At 48.8% G+C, this 18,300-nt stretch overlaps 2 protein-coding genes across 8 annotated transcripts in view; one reads left to right on the top strand and one right to left on the bottom strand.

Annotated features, from left to right (window-relative positions):
* NONO (non-POU domain containing octamer binding) lies at window positions 1–14,888 on the bottom strand. 4 transcript variants are annotated; one of them, XM_075106912.1, is made up of 11 exons: window positions 14,782–14,888; window positions 14,344–14,518; window positions 11,638–11,858; window positions 10,288–10,589; window positions 8,023–8,118; window positions 6,785–6,981; window positions 6,436–6,520; window positions 5,179–5,281; window positions 3,766–3,808; window positions 3,003–3,112; window positions 1–1,034 (listed from the first exon to the last, which is right to left on the bottom strand). In XM_075106912.1, the coding sequence occupies exons 2-11, from the start codon at window positions 14,507–14,509 to the stop codon at window positions 897–899; spliced, it is 1,461 nt and encodes a 486-aa protein (XP_074963013.1). In that variant the 5' UTR covers window positions 14,510–14,518; window positions 14,782–14,888; the 3' UTR covers window positions 1–896. The 4 variants fall into 4 exon arrangements, with proteins under 4 accessions (XP_074963013.1, XP_074963014.1, XP_074963015.1 ...); XM_075106913.1 differs by having other exon boundaries at window positions 11,638–11,831; XM_075106914.1 differs by having other exon boundaries at window positions 14,389–14,518.
* Window positions 14,889–15,138: 250 nt separating this feature from the next.
* The window catches only part of ZMYM3 (zinc finger MYM-type containing 3), a 34,486-nt gene continuing 31,324 nt past the window's right edge, over window positions 15,139–18,300 (top strand). The window contains exon 1 of one of the 4 annotated variants that reach the window (XM_075106910.1): window positions 15,139–15,356. The gene's annotated coding sequence lies outside the window, so the exon portion shown is untranslated. Of the gene's footprint in view, window positions 15,357–16,447; window positions 16,592–17,075; window positions 17,190–18,300 lie in introns of those variants that run through there. The other 3 variants (XM_075106908.1, XM_075106911.1, XM_075106909.1) reach the window with 3 other exon arrangements.

Genomic DNA, 18,300 nt, shown 5'->3' with positions numbered 1-18,300 from the left:
AAGGCTTAAAATCCACTTTAATAATGCATTCCTGTAACATTCCTCAGACAAACTCAAACTTGTTAGTGGGAAATTACAGCTTGTGTTCAAACAGTTTACACTAAATGAAAAAATCTTGTAGTACTTCTACACAAAAGACAAGGCAAGGTTAAGATTATACAAACATTTGTTTCGGTTAAGTCTTCAGCATGAGATACAGTATCTTTGTCCAATAGATTGTACTTTACTACCAGTAAAAATAAACAGTGATACAACACATTATCAATAAATCCATCCAAACAAGAGCCTCCAGCCATTCAGGCTGCACATGACAGTCAACTACTTTAAAGAAACAGATGGTCCAGATAAAAAGAATAACTACAAGTTAGGAGAAAAAAGAGGAAAAAAAAGAAACAAACATAAAATCTCCCCCAATTCACTACATGACGGATCATTTGGAGCTATATAAATTTACAGAAACATGGGAGCTGCAAAGTACCCAGATGCTGCCCTAGTTCTCCAGAGACTTGCCTGTGCTCTTAAGCAAGGTATGCTACACTAAAAAAATGCCAAGACATACCGCAATTTTCTCTAGTTTAGTCTCAGGACTCTGCCTGTAAATAAGAAACCTGGAATGGTCAAGGCAGTAGGGTCCTTGCCAGATCTTACCGTTATTGAACAATGCCAGCCTCCCAGATTCCATTTTTCACATTGAAATTATAGGAATGCACCACATGAAATTTTCTAAAACCTTTACCAGTCAGACTGCACTCCCCTTGTCCTAGAGTGGCTTTACCAAAACAGGCCCTAATTAACTGTTTTTAATATATCCCTCCCCCCACCCCAAGCTGAACCCTGTGTGGCCTGCCAAGATTCCTTTCCTTTTTGGGGCATGTGCAGGGGGTAGCTTAATCCTGTTAGTATCTGCGACGCTTGTTAGGGCCGAAATCACCCCCTGGATTTCCTCTGTTGAAGGCAGGTGGGTTCCCTCCCATCGCTCCGAGGCCTTCCATCGCACCGCCCTGGCCAAAGCGATCTGCAGGTGGTGGTGGAGTCTTGTAATGAGGACAAATGCAGAAAAAGCAGAAAGAAAAACAAGGAACAACAAAGGGGAGTTAAAAGCATTTGAGTTGATTCAAATTCTACCAGGATTCCACAATTCCAGCTGACCTTGCTACAAACCTTCACCCCACCAAAAATATCGCAAAGCCCCAAAACCAGACTGATAGGACCACTGCAGGACCAAGTCTCCTTCCCTACATAACTTGTAGTCTAGCATACTGGAATACAGTTTGCACCATCTCATAGAGTGGTGCCCTGCTGTGGAGCATGTGAGTAATGCAGTCTGGGAAAGGAGAACTTCACATTTCCACCATATTCCTTCACCCAAACCGAGTGTAAATGAGGAGCAATATACTGATACTACAGCACTGTCACAATCCAGGTGTACACAATACTCCAATTCCAAAATCAGTTTGCAATACCCATCTGGTGCTGTGATCGTATCCTGTTATTTCCATCCATTTGGCTCTCCCCTCTCCCAGCTGGACTAGTGCTACTGCACAGCCTGTTCCTTCCAGCTGAGGGAAGACGATCAAAGAATAATTCAGGTTGGAAGGTACCTCAGGAGGCCTCTGCTCAAAACAGAGTTGGCTATGAGGTCAGACAGGTTAGGCACAGCTTTATCCAGTCGGGTCTTATAAACATCCAAGGATGAAGGCTGCATAACCTCTCTGGGCAACCTGCTCCCCTGCTTGAAATGTCCTCATGGTTGACATGGTACTTCCTTTGGGGAAGGTACTGGAGGCAACCACTGCCTCTTCCTTCCCCCAAGACTGCGGCTAAGACTGCACAGAGCAGGGCTGCTCTACACCAGGTTCCTGGGTTCCATCTATTCTTTGTCCACAGGTTTACAGCAGTGATACATATAAACACAATGCGATACATATATGCACTTCATAATTGGTATTAGTACTGTAGACGACTGCATGGTATTGCCTGGTTCTACAGAAGACAAACCCAAAGTACAGTAAAATTGACAATAGGGAGGTCCCAGGGACTCTCAATGCTCACTTTGCTGGCAGTGAATGGGAGGCACTAGCAGTAACACAGCACTCCTACCTTTTTCCCCTTCTCTACAGATGAAAAACTCTGAGTAATTATGAACCTGTCTTGTAGGACACATCACAGGGAAGGACGCTGCAATCACTCCAAGCAGCTGGAGCAAACATGCAAAGTAACTGCTCCCTACCTGAATAAAAAGCTGGAATTCATGGGCCCAGTAACTCCTAAAACCAAGCACTTAGCCAGGATAAACAGTTTCCAAAAATACTATACATATTTCTGGCCATTAGAGAAACAGCGTATTGCTTTTTGGTCTAAAAGATATTATTTCATCATATTATTCTGAACTCACCTCCCTTTTCCATTCCTCTCTTCGTCTTCTCCCTTAATAGCTTTGTGTAGTATGCATTCCCTTAACCTCAGCCACTCCACTGTCCCTACCACTTAAGTACAAAAGCTTATAGACAAATAAAACTGTTCTTTATGACAAAAAAATTTCCATGATGTCACAACATATCAAGATCACGATAGATCAAGAAGACTGAGTAGGAAAGTTTGCAGGAAAATTATTTATTAGACTAATTGATATAAACTGCTAAAGCAAGATGAACTTTCAGGCCAAACTTGACTGTGACTACTACTGTTTCTGAAGTGCTGACACTGTGAGAGGATCGATCCTCTGTATGACAGAGAGGAATGACAGATGCCACAGAAGCCATGCTCTATTGTAAAGCTCTGCAGTAAGGTTTAAAACTAAATTAAATATAAAAATTAAAAAGGGCAAATAAATAAGCAAAACCTCCACTGATTCTTTGTTCTTTACCTCCTAAGCAAATGAGTTAAACAACAGGTCTAAGTAGACAAAGAAGCCTTAACTTTAGCAGCATAGTGCTTAACAATGGAAGCAACATAATCTACATTTAAAAGGTGTGCACAAAAAGCAGACAGAGATACATTACCATTCCCATGGCTCCATCAGGTATCATAGCTCCAGGACCAGTCGAAGGAGGTGCAGCAGCTGGGACATTGGTACCACCCATAGCTCCTCTATTGTTCATGCCAATGGTACCTGGAAAAGAAACCTGAGGAATAGTCCTGGCAGACACAGTGACTGGGGTCTACTCATCACTCCAGATCCACAAAACACTGATTAAGCTCCCTGCGGTGTTTTCTTCAGGGACAGAGTCCCAGCCTATTAACTAGCTTTGCACTATTAAGTCAAGACAGACTGATCTTGCATTCCAGCATTATCTGAAACTACAGCAGGCTCTAACGCTCACCACCTTCATTAACCACTAAGCCCCCATTGCCTTTTCACTTGTTCTTGTTCATGTGGCCTGAAATTCTAAATCATGCAGTCAAAATATGGAAATACAATAATCAAGATTATTTCCTCAGCTCAAGGTCTAGCACTACATGTCGTACCAGTTCCTGTATCAGTACAAACTTCTGAAGCACACTATGGGTCTGATAGCAACTTCAACCAAGTCTTTTGCTTACTGAACTGAGTCTTTTCACAGATGTACAGTACTGCCTCATACCCAAATTTTGTTATGTTTCCTGTCACATGAACACTTGTTTCCTGTCACTGAACTGGGAGATTACTGTGACTGAGTTTCTAAAAAAGACACCAATAAAATAAGACTACTCAGAAAAACATACAGATTTTGTAAGAGGAAAGGAACATGCATAGGAACAAAGATGGCCACAGAATACTCTTACCTCCCATACCCATCTGTCCCATTCGCATGTCTGGTGGCTCCCTCTGGAAAAAAAGACACACTCATTTCAAATGATAAAAATTCAGGCTTTTAAAATGTAATTATACAAATCCAATGAGTTCTGGGGTTTTACTATTGAAAACTCTGAAGAAAAGTTATTCCCAGGATACATTTCAAAAGAAGATCTGAGCTACCTTCACAGAATTAACTGCTGAACAGGTCTTATTTTAAGTATTTCATTCTGAAGGGCTATTTTTCACAATCATGGTAAAACATCCAGCAGCAAAGCTGTGCATGCAGATTTTACCAAACGGCAGCATAAAGAGATGTCTGATATCTAGATGGAAAGATCTGCTGAGCAGCAGTGACACATTAGATAGAGTTAGTTTTGCTACTTCTTCAGCATAGCTAAGCTTTTCCTGTTGAAAGGAAGCAGCACTGGGTCACTTGCATTAAAATACCTGTTAGTGAGTTCAATTTCTCTTTTATTAACTGAGCATAGGTGACACACCACAGATCTCTCTCACTGCAAAGCTAGAAGCACCTCCTCACTTCAGTCAGGGTACTACTTTTTCCATGGTGGGAACTGAAGAACAACAGATTTCACTTCATCTGTAGTCTCAGTGCCACTACTTTTCATATGAAGACACCATTATTTAGAGAAATCAGGAGTTCTGCTACACAGAGTAATATTCACACATTTAGGCCAGTCACACAGTTTTGGCCCTTTTGGTTTGACATATATTTAGCTATTTTGCTTATGGGCCAATTTTTCAGTAGGGTACATAAACACTTGCCACCCAGATGCATCAATACCATTATACCACCTAAATAATATTACAGCTGCTTCCACAACCGAAAGTTGCTGGAACTAGAAATTAATTGTAAGGCAGTTCTTCACAGAACTAGAGATACTACTATTAAAAGGCAGGTCACCACACATTTTACATTACAAGAAAATACTTGACCAACTGACTTAAGTACAAGCAATTATTGTGCCTGCAGCAGTGCCTCAAGTTAGGATCGTTTTGTCTAAGCATGACTAAGACAAACTGCAGGCTAGGAAAATAGCCGGGTGTATGACCATAACAGGGTTCTGCAGCAGTACTTCAGGACAGTACAGTACATCTTTGCCACTGTTAGAATAAAATTAGGTAGGATATATTCTTCTGAACAGCAAGACAGCTAGTGAGGGTCCCACATGAATAGCAGTGGGACAGTAACTGGGCTATTTATATTTTCCAGAATAAATTGTATTAAGATTGAAGGGGTTCAACAATTTAGGGCAGAATGCACTAAAGATGTAGAGTGCCTCAACCAACAAACTAAACATTCACAGAAAGCCCCGTGCTGTGGAAGGGTAAAAATCTAATGTCAGTATCCAGATGTAACTGGAAGGTAGAAGCACTCATACCGCATCAGCAAAATTCCCTTTAAAGCCTTCCTGCTGGCGTCTCATCATCTCTTCTTGCTGCCTTCTCATTTCCTCTTCACGGCGCCTGCGTTCTTCTTCTTGCCTGCAAAAAAGGTCCAAGGATGCTCAGCACAACATACACCAACCATCTGCATCACAGTGCTGCCTAATGGGTCCTGTTTGGAAACACACCATTTTAAGAACATTATTTTGCTGAAGCTGTAAAATATTAGGTACCTCGTGATGAAGACAGAAACATGAATGCACACTGAGGCACTTCTAACACTTTCAATTTTACAGAGTTTATTATAAAACCCAACATGAGCACACCCATGTGTGTATCTCACGAGGAACAGCTGAAGAAACTGGGGTTGTTTAGCCTGGAGAAAAGGAGGCTGAGATAAGACCTTGTCACTCTCTACAACTACCTGAAAGGAGGTTGCAGCAAGGTGGGTGTTGGTCTCTTCTCCCAAGTAACAAGTGATAGGATGAGAAGAAACAGCCTCAAGTTGCACCAGGGGAGGTTTAGATTGGACATTAGGAAAAATTTCTTCATCGAAAGGGTTATCAAGCACTGGAACAGGCTGCCCAGGGAAGCGGTTGAGTCACCACCCTGGAGCTATTTAAAAGATATGTAGATGTGGTACTTAGGGACATGGTTTAGTGGTACACTTGGCAGCGTTAGGGTTACGGTTGGACTTGATGATCTTAAAGGTCTTTTCCAGCCTAAATGATTCTACGTACACAGCAGCTCCCAAATACATGCTGACTACATGCAATATAATGCATACAAGCCAGACAGTTCTCAAGCCCCTTCTGTTATAGAAGTAGTCTGGAAATCTTCCTGGAGCTTCTCAAAATGACCCTGAGATAAGGAAGAGCTGGAATGGAAAGAGAAATCTCTGAGACTAAGTTACCCCTCAAACAAAAACATAGATTCTAGAATGGGGTTTCCCAACCTGCAGCACTGAAGCCATTGAATCACTGCACAGATTCTGATTTTTCTATCTGACTCAGTCAAGGAGCTAAACTAAGACACAGAACTGTAAAAAACCAAATACTAATCAGTGGAAGAAACTCTTAACTCTTCCACCTTAAACCAACCATGCACTCTCCCTATGAACAAAAAGGCCCAAAATAACTGCCATGCTTTAAGGTTGAAATGAAATTGTCACACTGAACAATTCAGGTACACTGAAGCAGCATTTCGTTCCATAGTATTATGGATTCACAGCATTTCATAACCTGTCCCCTTACCTGAGTTCCAACTGTTTACGTTTTTGTACTTCTTGGTTATGCAATTCCTCCATTCTCCTCAGCTCTTCCTGGCGTCTCATTAGATCTGTAAAAGACAACAGTAAAAAACCCCAAACTCAACTCCCACGCCAAGTCTTATCAATTCCTGAACTAGAACCGTAACACACAAGAGAATAAAGTAACAGAGCCTCCAGCAATACAGTAGCACCTCCCCACTCATTTGCTGCTACTATGCTTGGTTACAAGTCAAGAGTTACACCTTCAGTGGGCGCTAGCCACTCTACTGAGCTACCCACCCCTGGATGTCACAGGACCATGTTCTGATACTGTATTTATCTTTGATTGGTACCTTGCCGCATGAGCATAACCTGGTGCTCATGGCGAGCTGCTTCCATTTCCATTTCCAGCTTCTCTCGAGCTTCCTTGATGTTGCGGTCTACTTGTTCTTGCTGCTGCTTCTCCATTTCTATTAGAGCCTTCCAACGCATGGCATATTCATACTCAAAGCTGCCAGGCTGTGCAAATCGAGGCGGCTGCTCACGCTCCCTGTCAAACAAGGAAGAGCTAGTGAATGCTTCAACAGAGCAAAGAGAAACAAACAAACAAAAAATTGTGTTAAATGCAATGGCAGATCCAACAGTTAGAAATGCATTTCTTAGTGCAACAAATAAGGAACCACTTTGTCTTCCACTTTTTCACAAATAGCTATGCCTGAGATGCCAGTTTGTCTGCTCCTCAGGAATCATCTTATTGAAAGGAGAAACTTGGGCAGAATCCTCCTGCATGACTAATTATATATGAAAACTGTGCCCTGCCGTTGTCCATAACAAGCAATTACACTGCTTTTGTAGGACACCAAAAGATACTGGGTAAAGACATTTAGAAATATTCTTGAAAGAAACAGCGTTTGCTCCTGCTGCACATCTTATGGATGGATCCACTCCAGAAACAAACACTGCCCAAATGTGTGTATTTCACTAATCTCTGCAGCCCCTGCACCTGGAGCACATGACTATTCCTAATGCAGCCTCCCAGCTCCTGAAGCTCTCATATTCCTTACCTGAAAAATTCATGAGCTCCCCTGAACTAATTCCCACTGCTTGGATCACATAATACCTACTTACGCTGGGAAGCCTTCAAAGGCCAAGGCCTTATACCTTCATAGCTCTACAATCTCCTAATGCTATTCACATTATTCCTTGGATTTTCACTGTGGGTTCAAATCTGTTTCCTCTACAGACTTTCCATAATACTTAGAGCAAGTAACTTACGTCTTTGCTTCACCTTCTCATCTGAGTAAGGGGATCTCATGTTATCTCAAACTGACACAATTTTTATTCCAACAACTGAAACAGACTTATGAAAAATATGCGAAGGCTGCCAGTCTTATCCAGCAGTGTGGATCCAAAACCACTCCTTTCTTTCAGCTAACCATCACAAGAGAACAGTGTATGCAATTCTCTTTCCAGAGTCAGGTCACATTTACAGAAAAAAGGAGGACCTTCAGTAGCACTGATGAGCCACCCTCCTAAGATTGAAGCACTAGCCACACGTAGTCTCATCTCCTGTCATATGCCAGGCACATACTTGTGATATTGCTGGTTTTTGATGACTAGTTTCTCTGGTAGTCCCTCTTCATCATCATACTGATCCATGGGCTCCACAGTGACAGGCCGAGGGAATCTGTAAAGAAAAGATGAGGTGCTTTCAAGAAAATTCAAGAATGAGCTTGCAGTCTAGGAAAGCATGTGTAATATCTGAACTTATAAATACTGCTTTTAGCACTGCTCAAAGAAATTCAGAGCAGTTGGGGATCTCAAAGTGAAACCAGAAATGACTTTGAACGTTTTTTTCTTCTTTCTTTCTAGGAGCTGAACTCTTAATCAAAACCCTTGTTGAATCCAAACCAAATCCGTACTGAAAGAAGAATACTTGCAGCTACTGGTTCAAATTAACAGCTTAGCTAGAACCTGACATCCTCCTGTAGAAAATACTCAGCATGAAGTATTGTAATCCCTAGAATCTGTTTTTTCTCCCTTTCCTCCCTTGCTACATGGCCAACCATGGGCTGTATGAGCCTTTTTGTAGCTGCCTAAATCAAAGAATAACTACACTGCTCCTCATTGGAGTTTGCTGGCTGTACCATTCAGTCATACTCTCCTCCTGAGACCACCACGTCCCATTATTGCCAAGCAGCAGTGCTCTGTAAGTGCCTGTTGGGCCCCGGCTGAATTTCCCCTCAAGAAATCCACAGCTGCACTTCACAACACAAATACTGCACACGTGATTCTGTCTTCCCAGTTTTTGTGTGCAGAAGAAAGAATTTAAACAGGAGTGTCCCCAGTCTCTGAATCAGCTCCCCAACACAGCACTGATACTGCTCATCCTCAGCACACAGCAGCACCACAGCTTCTCATTAGCTCCTCAACCCCATTTGCCAGAGCTGGGGAAATGGAAGAGAAATTATCACACTATGCCAAGCAGCAAGTGGTGCCCAGACTCCAGCAGGAAGGCAGGGTACGAGAGACTAAAATCTCATCAGCTGAAGATCCACAATCTAGCTTTTCACTTTGATGTGACATATTCCATTATTAGTTGTCTTATTTTCCAATGTGAATCAATTCCAACCAGTTTATCTAGCTGTTACTGTCACGAACTAGGACAAACCAGAACAAATTTAATCAAAACCAAACCACAACTAGAAATAAGCATCACACTAGTTTGCCGTCCTAGATATCAGAATCTAATACACTGACAGCTACAAAAAGATTGAGTGTTACCCTCAGGTGCTCTCAGTTACACACTGGTAGTGATTAGTTTTGCATGATCACTTTTAAAATTTGTATTCATGGTTCTTTCAGGATATAGACTTCTGAATCAGCAAAAGCTCCCTAACAGCAATCCTCCTGCAGAGCACTACATACTATGCTGGTTATCCCCAAAGAGTCTTAGGGGTTAAAACAGATACAAAAAAAACCCAACCCCAAAACACCTGCTTTTTGAAACTGAGCGTGCTTGTGTACAGCTGTGCCATATGCAGGCCTCCAAGAAAAAGGAGAGAAGTGAGAAGCACAAAGCTTATAAAATTACTTTAGAAATTAGCAATATAGTCCCAATTTCAGGAAGTGTTCTATTCACAAATGCTAGGTGCATACATACAAAATATACAGTAACTTTTATTTCCAAGAGATCAAAAACGGTTCCCTCTAACAGTTAGAGCAACAAGCCATGCTCTGTGGAATGCATCTAAAATTAGTCATTTACTTGTGGAAGTTCACATGATTACAAAAGAACATGCTTTATTGCCTTATGATATTCAAGCACGAGGAAAACAGTTTATTATGGTGAAAGCTCCAAACAATCCAATCTATTGGACCAGCTTCTCTGACAGATCCCATGCCCACAGTGGTGGATCAACATTCCACCCCAGCAGTGCATGCTGCTCAGTGAAGTCCCATCCCAAGACTCACCTCTGAAGCGACCCAGAGTGTACAATTAACACATCTGAGCTTCCAACAAATTATATGGATGGTCTCTGAAATAGCTCCTACTTCTTAAAGTCAGTTTTAATTGCCCTGAGAAGGCTTTATCAAGAAAGAGTTTATCAGGAAGTTTTATGCACTTATCCCACTAGCAGCTTCCCAGGAAAAAGTTTTTAGCCCTGAGTTTCAGCACAGGCTCACTCTTGTTGGAACAAAGCCAAGTTAAGTTCTCCCCAGGCAAATCACCTACAACCTCCTGCCCCATGTGTCACCTGTCCTGCTCTGGCATTAAGAAACACTGCTCACAAGCCAATGCCACCCATCAACCTGCACACATACCAATATAGCACTTCTTGCCCTCCACACTTACGTGGTTAGCAGGAAAGACCCATCACTACATCTATCCAGGGCCTTCCTAGCAGCAGGCTTCCCTGAGAACTCCACAATGCCTTTTCCAGAGGATCGTCCTCTGTCATCCACAATAACCACAGCCCTTTCCACCTGGCCAAACACTGAGAAGGCTTCCTCCAGGAGCTCATTGGACACAAACTGAGGCAGGTTCCTGACTGTCAGCGATGCGCTGTGGCATGCAAAACGCACTCTTAGCTGCTTCCCACGAAGAGGCATGTTGTCTAGCTCCACCTTTGCAATCTCTGCCAGAGTGCGAGTTTCCTGAAGATAAAAAAAGTTATCATTAAAACTCTCAATGCAGTACAGAATCAGCCAGGCACAGTCACAACAGAGTCACAAGCCTGTTTCTCCTGAACACGTACTTCACAGAGAGGAACAAATAATCCTCCCATAGTATGGTAAAAAGTGTCCTAACAAACCGTAGCTATTCTCTGTTACCAATTACTCTAACTGAATACGCATGTACAGAGTTTGGAGGGGGGGAAAATATATCAGACATAAGATTAATCCAACAGCCAGTATGGCCTAAGCAAACAATTAAATTATCATTATCCATCAGACATGATTATATTGAGGCTACAAAGCAAGCTTTCTTTTTTAAAAAAATACATAAAAAAATAAAAATCAAGACTCAACTATTAGTCAAGTCTGATAACTGTGAAAGGAGATGCTGATTGTATGACAATCCACGAAAGATGTCCTACACCATTTTCACACTCTTTCACCCATTTAAGCCACTACCAAGCAGCTACCCCACAGCAAAGTGCCCCAGACTTTGGTGTGGGAACCTCATGCTCCATCCACTCACCTTTAGGCTTTCACAAAGGTAGTACATGAGCCAGTAAAGTCTGAGAACCATTACTCTATGTTGGTAGCTACCTCCTCTCCTGGCCACACTTCAACATGATCTTCCAGACATCCCCTACCTCAAGAGCATTCATCACTACAGTAATACTGCGTGACAACCTATGTTCATAGAAATTCCATGTTCATACCTTTCCTGAAAATGGAGGTCCACCTTGTCTATAATAGCATCATGTTCATGTTTTCTTTCCATTTTCTACCAGCTGACTTCACAATAACTTTATCAGATATCTCGTAAATCCTGCCACAAGCTGCCTGAATTCACATTCCTTCTCATAAAAAGCTCTGGACAAAACACTTGTTGAAGTTGATCCTATATTCCAGGTTACTAAAATCAACAGCAGGCTTAATTAGCAAGATATCTGAACATCTATTTCCAATCAGCAATATTCCTCCAGTGTGAGTTATTGCCACAAAAACACCCCAAAGGTAGCAAGTCACTCACCAGCCTGATAAAGCCAAAGCCTTTGTCCTTGTGTATGAAGACTTCACCTGCCTTGCCATACTTCTCAAATAACTTTCTCATCTCTTCCTCTGTAATATCTGGGGGCAGATTCCCCACAAACAGGCGGCTTCTTTGGGTGAAGGTCTTTTCACCAGGTTTCCGGAAATTCTTCAGGTCAATAGTCAGGCCTTCATCTGAGGGGAATAAGGTACACAGCTGCTCTACAGTTGGGGGGATAAATTCTATTAGGTTTCATCACAGCGAACAGAGAGACATAGGACAATATAGGTAATACCACCCATTCACTTCCATCTCAGACCTCTCCAGCCATCTCTACAGCAAGAAGGGTATTTTATTTCAGAATGGTCCCATGTTCTTTTTAAAGAAAATGCATGCTTGGACATCAGTGCTTGTTAACACCAGTGAAAGATAGTCAACAACTGGAGAAAAGAACACTGCAGCTTGAAATAACACGAGAGATTTCACCCAACTTTTGAAGATCTGGTCAAGATGACTGGACCGAACAAAATCAACTGCAGTCACAATACAGGGTTTTGTTATTACAACCTGAATAATTACAGAAAAGACACAGTTTGGCCAGCAACTAGATTTTTACTAAAAAAAAACCAATCCCAGATGTCTAGCAAAATATGCAAATAAGAGGAAATTTTCCCAGACAGGTAACGTTTGAGACAGTTGTCATTCTACAAGATGGGATTTGGGTTCTAGACTCTTGGGTTCCAAGCTGAAGAGAAAGAAATGAAAAAACCCACCCCAAAAATTAGCCATATAGGCGAGACCTCAGAAAAATTACAAAGTTCATTACAAAAATCTATATAAGTAATGCTGTATCTAACACCAATAACCAGGAAAAATTGTAGAAACGTCCTTAAATCCCCACATGCATGTACAATCTTTAACACATAATTCAGCAAGAGTCCAGCACAATCCTGAAAACTCTGCTACACACCATACACATGGGTGGCTTTATCGTCACTTTACCTTCCCATGTCCCATTTTCTTAAATGTATACAGAACTTCCCCACACAGGACAGCAGGACACAGAAAGCAATCCCTTGGCTTTGCAGAGGACGTGCCTCATGGCCACACATACGAAATAAACTATGAACATGAGTGACTTGATTCAGGCTACAAGTATGGCACTAACCAACAAAGGCTATTCATGCAAAGACAACGCATCCAAGACATGCAAGGACAACTCTTTTATAAGAATAAGCACACATCCATGCCTAACACTAAAAAAAAAAAAAGACTGACAGTATATCTATAGAAGTAAGCTATCTACTTCACAGAGCAAGGGTGTATAAACTGAACCATTTTGTCCCGTGAACTTCTTCACACCATTATCAGAAGTATTTGGGGATCAATTGCAAGGCCTATGAATACCCTAGAAAGGATCTACAGCAGTTATACCACTATCACTGTTCTGCCATAAGTAGATCCACTCAAACAAATCTGAGATACAGTCACTCACTATAAGCTGGTCCCTGCGAGAATACCACAATACAGTAGTTGTGTTGTATTGCTTCCAACCTGAATGGAAACAGACTGATATGTCCCCCTTGTCTATTATCTTCTATGAACTGGTAAGGAGCTTATTTAACAGGGCCACCTAATAAAAATACGCAGAAATTTTTTTACTAGCCCAGTATCTCTGCATGTGTGCGTATACCCGCAACAGTTAAGCCTGCAACTTTGACAGAAAAAAACACACAGAGGAATCATGCAGAGTACACATGGGGCTTCTATATCCTTTTGTTTTGAACAGCCAAAGCGTCCAAACTTGAAATAAAAAAATCTAATATAACTATAGCACTTCCCCAAAAATGCTAATGGCAATGCCTTGCCACCATATTTCTAACTGTCAGGTTAGATTAGTTAAGGCCCCAGAAACCATTAATGCATATTGTCTCAGCTCACAAGCACCCTCTCTGTATCCCAGGTAACGGAGCTACAGTCCACGCTGATTAAGAACAAACCGGAAACACACTAGATTAGAGTAACTGCCATCCTCAATGTCAGCTGGTACTTGAATGCTGAAACATTATTAAGTAAAGCTGGGTATCTCCCGATTCCTCCCATGTAAAAGCTTGGTCTTAACAAGTGACTGCAGATTGCTATAACAACGTTCTTACTACGACTGTATCTTTACAGATAGTGAATTTATTTCGCTAGTACTTAAGGAAACCTCTGTTGAGAACCATATGTTACAGCTGGGGAAAAAAGAAACAGCCAATGTAAAACAGGCCATCTCGCATTTGCAAGGTTTACAGAAACACTGTTAAAGGTTCAGAGACTTCCAAACTCTTTAAGTGAGCTTTTCTTGAGAATTCGAGACAAAGGAGGAACCTCTACATCTCTACCCAAGTTCAGAAGAGCAGAAGAAACTTACAAACAAATCCAGTCAAACCTACGGGAGCCGCATGCATCTGAGCGGACTGAGCAAAAACCCCCAAAACCAGTCCAACTGCAATTCAAACCACTGTCTCCAACAATGGAAAACCCTGAATATGCCAGGCAAACAGCGAACGCAAGTCGCGGTATGCTTAGGGACTTGAGTTTTTGTTGTTTAAAACAGAGTGGTTTCTGTTCGTTTCCGCTAAGACCTGTTACACCCGTAGGGGCCGGCAGCTAACCGGGACCCGCAGTTACCCTCTACAGCGAGGGCGGTCGCTCGACGCCTACCCAAAGCGGGGCCGGGCGGCCCCCCGCGGCGGGCCCGGGACTCACTCTGGCTGTTGGCCTGCTGCCCGTTGGCGGGGATGGACGGCGGCGGGTGCTGCTGGTGCTGGTGTTGTTTCCGTGGAGTATGGTTCTGCTTCTCCATGTTGAAGCCCTTATTGCCCTGCATCTTCCTCACCTAGAGACAGACACGCCCGGTCGGCCGCGGCCCAGGGCTCGACTCCCGCTCTCGCCCACGGCCCCCAGGCCCCGACCGGCTCCCGCCACCCCCGGCCACGCCTCAGCGGGGCCAGCCCGCCAAAGCGGCCGCGTGCAGCCGCGGGGCGGGGCGGGCCGCGGCGGGCCCCAGCAGGGCCCTAGCATCGGCGGCCGCCGCCCGGGAGCGCCCGCCTCGCGGCTGAGCAGAACCAAGCCACGACCCTGCAGCCGTCGGGGCCTCACCTGGTGGCGAACACCAGCGCCGAGGCAGATCACGGCCTCCTCGCCCCGCAGCAGCCCGAAGAGGAGCGCGCGCGCGGCCGGAACTCGCGCAGCCTAACCGGGCACTCGCCACACGTGCTCCCATTGGCCTTCCAGCCTCCAGCGTCGCGCCGCCACTGGCCGTGCTCGCCGCCACTCACGGCTCGGCCGCGGAAGGGCGGGCCTATCCGCCACAGCTGCCCTCTGCGCGGAGCCGATTGGCTGCGCGGCGGCGGCATCCCTCCGCGCGCGCTGCCAATCATCACCGCGGGCATAAGCTTGGGTGAGAGGCGAGCGAGGGACAAAGGAGCCCAACGAACTGCCGAAGAGTGCCGCGCAGGCGCACTGAGATGGGAGGACGCGCAGGCGCGCCGGGAGCCACTCGCTTTAAAGGAACAGCGCCGGGGGCTCAGTGCGTGCCGCGCTGCGCGCTCGCTCTGCTCGTCTTCTCACACGCTATTTCCCTCCCTCCCTTACCCCCCGCCCCTGCCGTGTGCCCGAGGCAGTGGCGGGAGCGGCGGCCCCTCCGCCCCTGTTCTACCCATCCGTTATGGCCAGTAAGTACCGGAGCCCTTGGCGGAGCCAGCGCGCTGCTTGGGTCTCCTCCAGGCGCCGCAGGTGAGCGCCGGCCCCGTGCTCGCTCCCTGCCCCGTCCAGCCGTGGGCGCCCCCTTACCTTCCCTCTCCTGCGGACCCCGTTCCCGCTGCCCCGCCAGCCCTCCCCGTCGGAGCGGCGCCGCACCGCTGCGGGAGGACAGCCAGCTGGGCAGGAGGAACCGGCCTGCGGGAGTGGGGAGGGCCCTGCCGTGCCCTGTCCCCGGCGGCCGCAGAGCGCCGGGAACAGTCTCCGGGGTGCCGGGCGCCGCGGGAGCGTGGTCCTTATCTGCCACCGGCGGGCTTGATTTCACCGCCTTTTAATAAAACCTCCCGTTTCCCTCGGTGTCGCATCGCACGTAACCGGGAGGGGTGCCGTGCGTCCGGGGCCAGCCCGCTTCTGGGGCGCGGGAGCCCTGCGGCGGCTCGCGGGCCCCCCCGCCCCCCAAGCGGGGAGCAGCTGGCGGTGGGGCCGGTTCTCCGTAACTCCGTCGTCCCCTCTTGACGGCTGCAAGCCTGCCTTTCCCTCCCCGCAGCGCGGGAGGTCGCCCTGGTGTCTCGTCCCAGCGCTACGCGCCCCGGAGTGCCCCTGAGGGCCAGCCCACTCTCAGCCCCTGCACCCCGTCTTGCCTGCGGGGAGACAAAAAAGCACGCTGGGAGGGGCTAGTTCCCGGGCCCGGGGGGAGAATGAGGAGGCTCCCAGGGGAGGGGGGCGGAATGGTGCTCCTCTGGGATGAGGGGACTCCGGGCGCCGCGGGAGTAGAGCCCCCGGGGAGGGGCTGAGGGTAAGCTGCGCGGGGGGGCACGGCTGCGCCCACGGGTAGGTGGGGGAGGTGTGTCCGCTGGAGGGGGTGTCGCGGGTGGGGGAGGGGAGCCCGGGTGGGCGGGTGTCATGGTTGGGGGAAGGGTGCCCGGGGGTGTATGAGGTGCTGTGGGTGGGGAGGCGAGTGTGGGGGTCACTGAGGGGGCGGGGCCTGGGTGAGGGAGGGGAGGCCGGGTGGGGGAGGGCAGCCTAGCGATGCCGGGGCGGGGCGCGGGCGGTGGCCGGGGCAGCCCCTCCCGGGGGCGGTGCCGTGTCCCAGGCCCCCGCGGAAGCCCCGCCCGGCCGCGCTGTCACTCACCGCCCCGGGGAGACGCTCCAGCTCCAGGGAGGCGGTGGCGGCGCCTGGACCCGGCCGGGCGGCTCCCCCCGCGCGCAGGTAGCGGCTGTGGCGGCGAGGCCGGCCTGGGCAGCCCGGGTCGGCAGCGGGGCCTGGGCCGCGCGAGGCGGCAGCGAGAGGGTTAACGGGGGGGTGGGGTGTGGAGTGGGGTGGCAAGCCCGCTCCGTGCAATCTACTTCGCACTATACGAGTGGCCGCGCGGGCACCGGCGGGCACCGGGTAGCCCCGTTCCGGCCCGTGCTCCCCGCCGCGCACGGCCCCCGCGCCGTGCCCTGCTGGGGTGCCGCCGCTGCCCGCGGTCGGCTCCGCGCTATCTGTTCGCGCGGCCGCGCTCCGCCACCGTGATCCGTTCCGGGTTTTCTGACCGCCCAGGGGAGTCTGGGCTGTTGCGCCGATCCCGGCCTCGGGGCTCCGCTCCGCGTTTCCGAGGCCGCCGCCCACAAGCGAGTCTCGCGAGCCCAGGCCCCGCCGCGGCCAATGGGAAAGCGTCCCTCGCTCTGTACAGCCAATGGGGCGCTGCCCCTGCCCCCCCTCGGGCTGCAGCGCGCTGAGGGCTCCGAGCGGCGCCTCCATTTAAAGGGGCCGCGACCCGATCCGGGCTCTGGGTAGAGCGGGCGGCGCAGCGCTGGGGAGCCAGGTACGAGCGGCGCCGGCCGCGGGCGCCTCCCTAAGGCTGAATGGGAGCCGCAGGTGGTGCGGCGGCGCCGCGTGAGTCGGCCTCGAGGCGCCCGCCCGTGGGGCGCCGGCGCTTGGCCCCGCGGGTGGGGGCGGGGCAGGCGCGTGCGGCGTGGGCCCCGGGGGGGGGGCGGGGCGGGTGGGGCCCCCCCACAAGATGGGGCGCGGGGCGCGGGGCGCGCGCCTGGCGGGAGGGGCGGGGCCTACCGCTCCGCGAGGGGGCGGAGCCGGCGCCGCTCGCCCCCCCCCCGTGGTGACCGCTTGGGGGCGCCCTACGGCGTGGGGCGGGTCCTGGGGACCCCACCCCGATGCGGCACCGGACCCCTGTCTGCTGGGGGGGGGGGGAGCAGCCCCCACTCCCCCCCCGGTTGGGACGAGGGAGACCTCGGTGCCCCACCGGTAAGGTGAGACGCATCCTGTGCAGTCCCAGTGCCGGTTGGCACGGGGGGGTGAGGGGGGGCAGGCCCCGGCGTGGGACCCAGCCCAATGCTGGGGGCTGGTTGTGCCCCATGTCGTATCGGTGGGCCCGGGGGTTTGTGGTTCGTGAGACCTGCCCCAGCCCCCAGTGCAGCCACCCCAGTGGGACCCGTCCTTGCGTGGAGAGCTGCGCTGCAGAGTGCCAGCAAACAGCCCCCGACCTCCCCTGGCACCAAGCTGCTCTGAAGCTTGCCGTGAATGAAGTCTGTGGAGCTTGCAGAAAGCACAGCTGCTGGTCTGTGAACTGGCCAACCATTCTGTCCACTTTCCCCCTGCATGGGTGGGGTGGGTCTGGACCGGGGCAGGGCTTGGGAATGTCCCGGAGGTCTGGATTGTGTGTGTGAACCCCTGGACACAACGCACGCTCACAAGGATCAGGCCCTGAAACTGCCTTGTGCCACTGGAGAAGGCAAAGCCCCAACCTGCTGAAGACTTGGCAGGCCAGGCTGCATGTGAGCAGCGTGGCCATGGCCAGCAAGGTGCCCTGGGGACCATCAGTACTTCCATGTGGTTTGCAGAGGTGGAGGCAGGACTGGCCCTAGACAAGAGGGTGTACACTGGTAAGGCTGGGACCTGGCTGTGGCATATGCCTGGCA

The sequence above is a fragment of the Phalacrocorax aristotelis genome, chromosome 11, assembly GCF_949628215.1.
Source record: "Phalacrocorax aristotelis chromosome 11, bGulAri2.1, whole genome shotgun sequence".
NCBI classification, from domain to species: Eukaryota; Metazoa; Chordata; class Aves; order Suliformes; family Phalacrocoracidae; genus Phalacrocorax; species Phalacrocorax aristotelis.
This window is presented reverse-complemented; position numbering and strand designations above follow the sequence as displayed.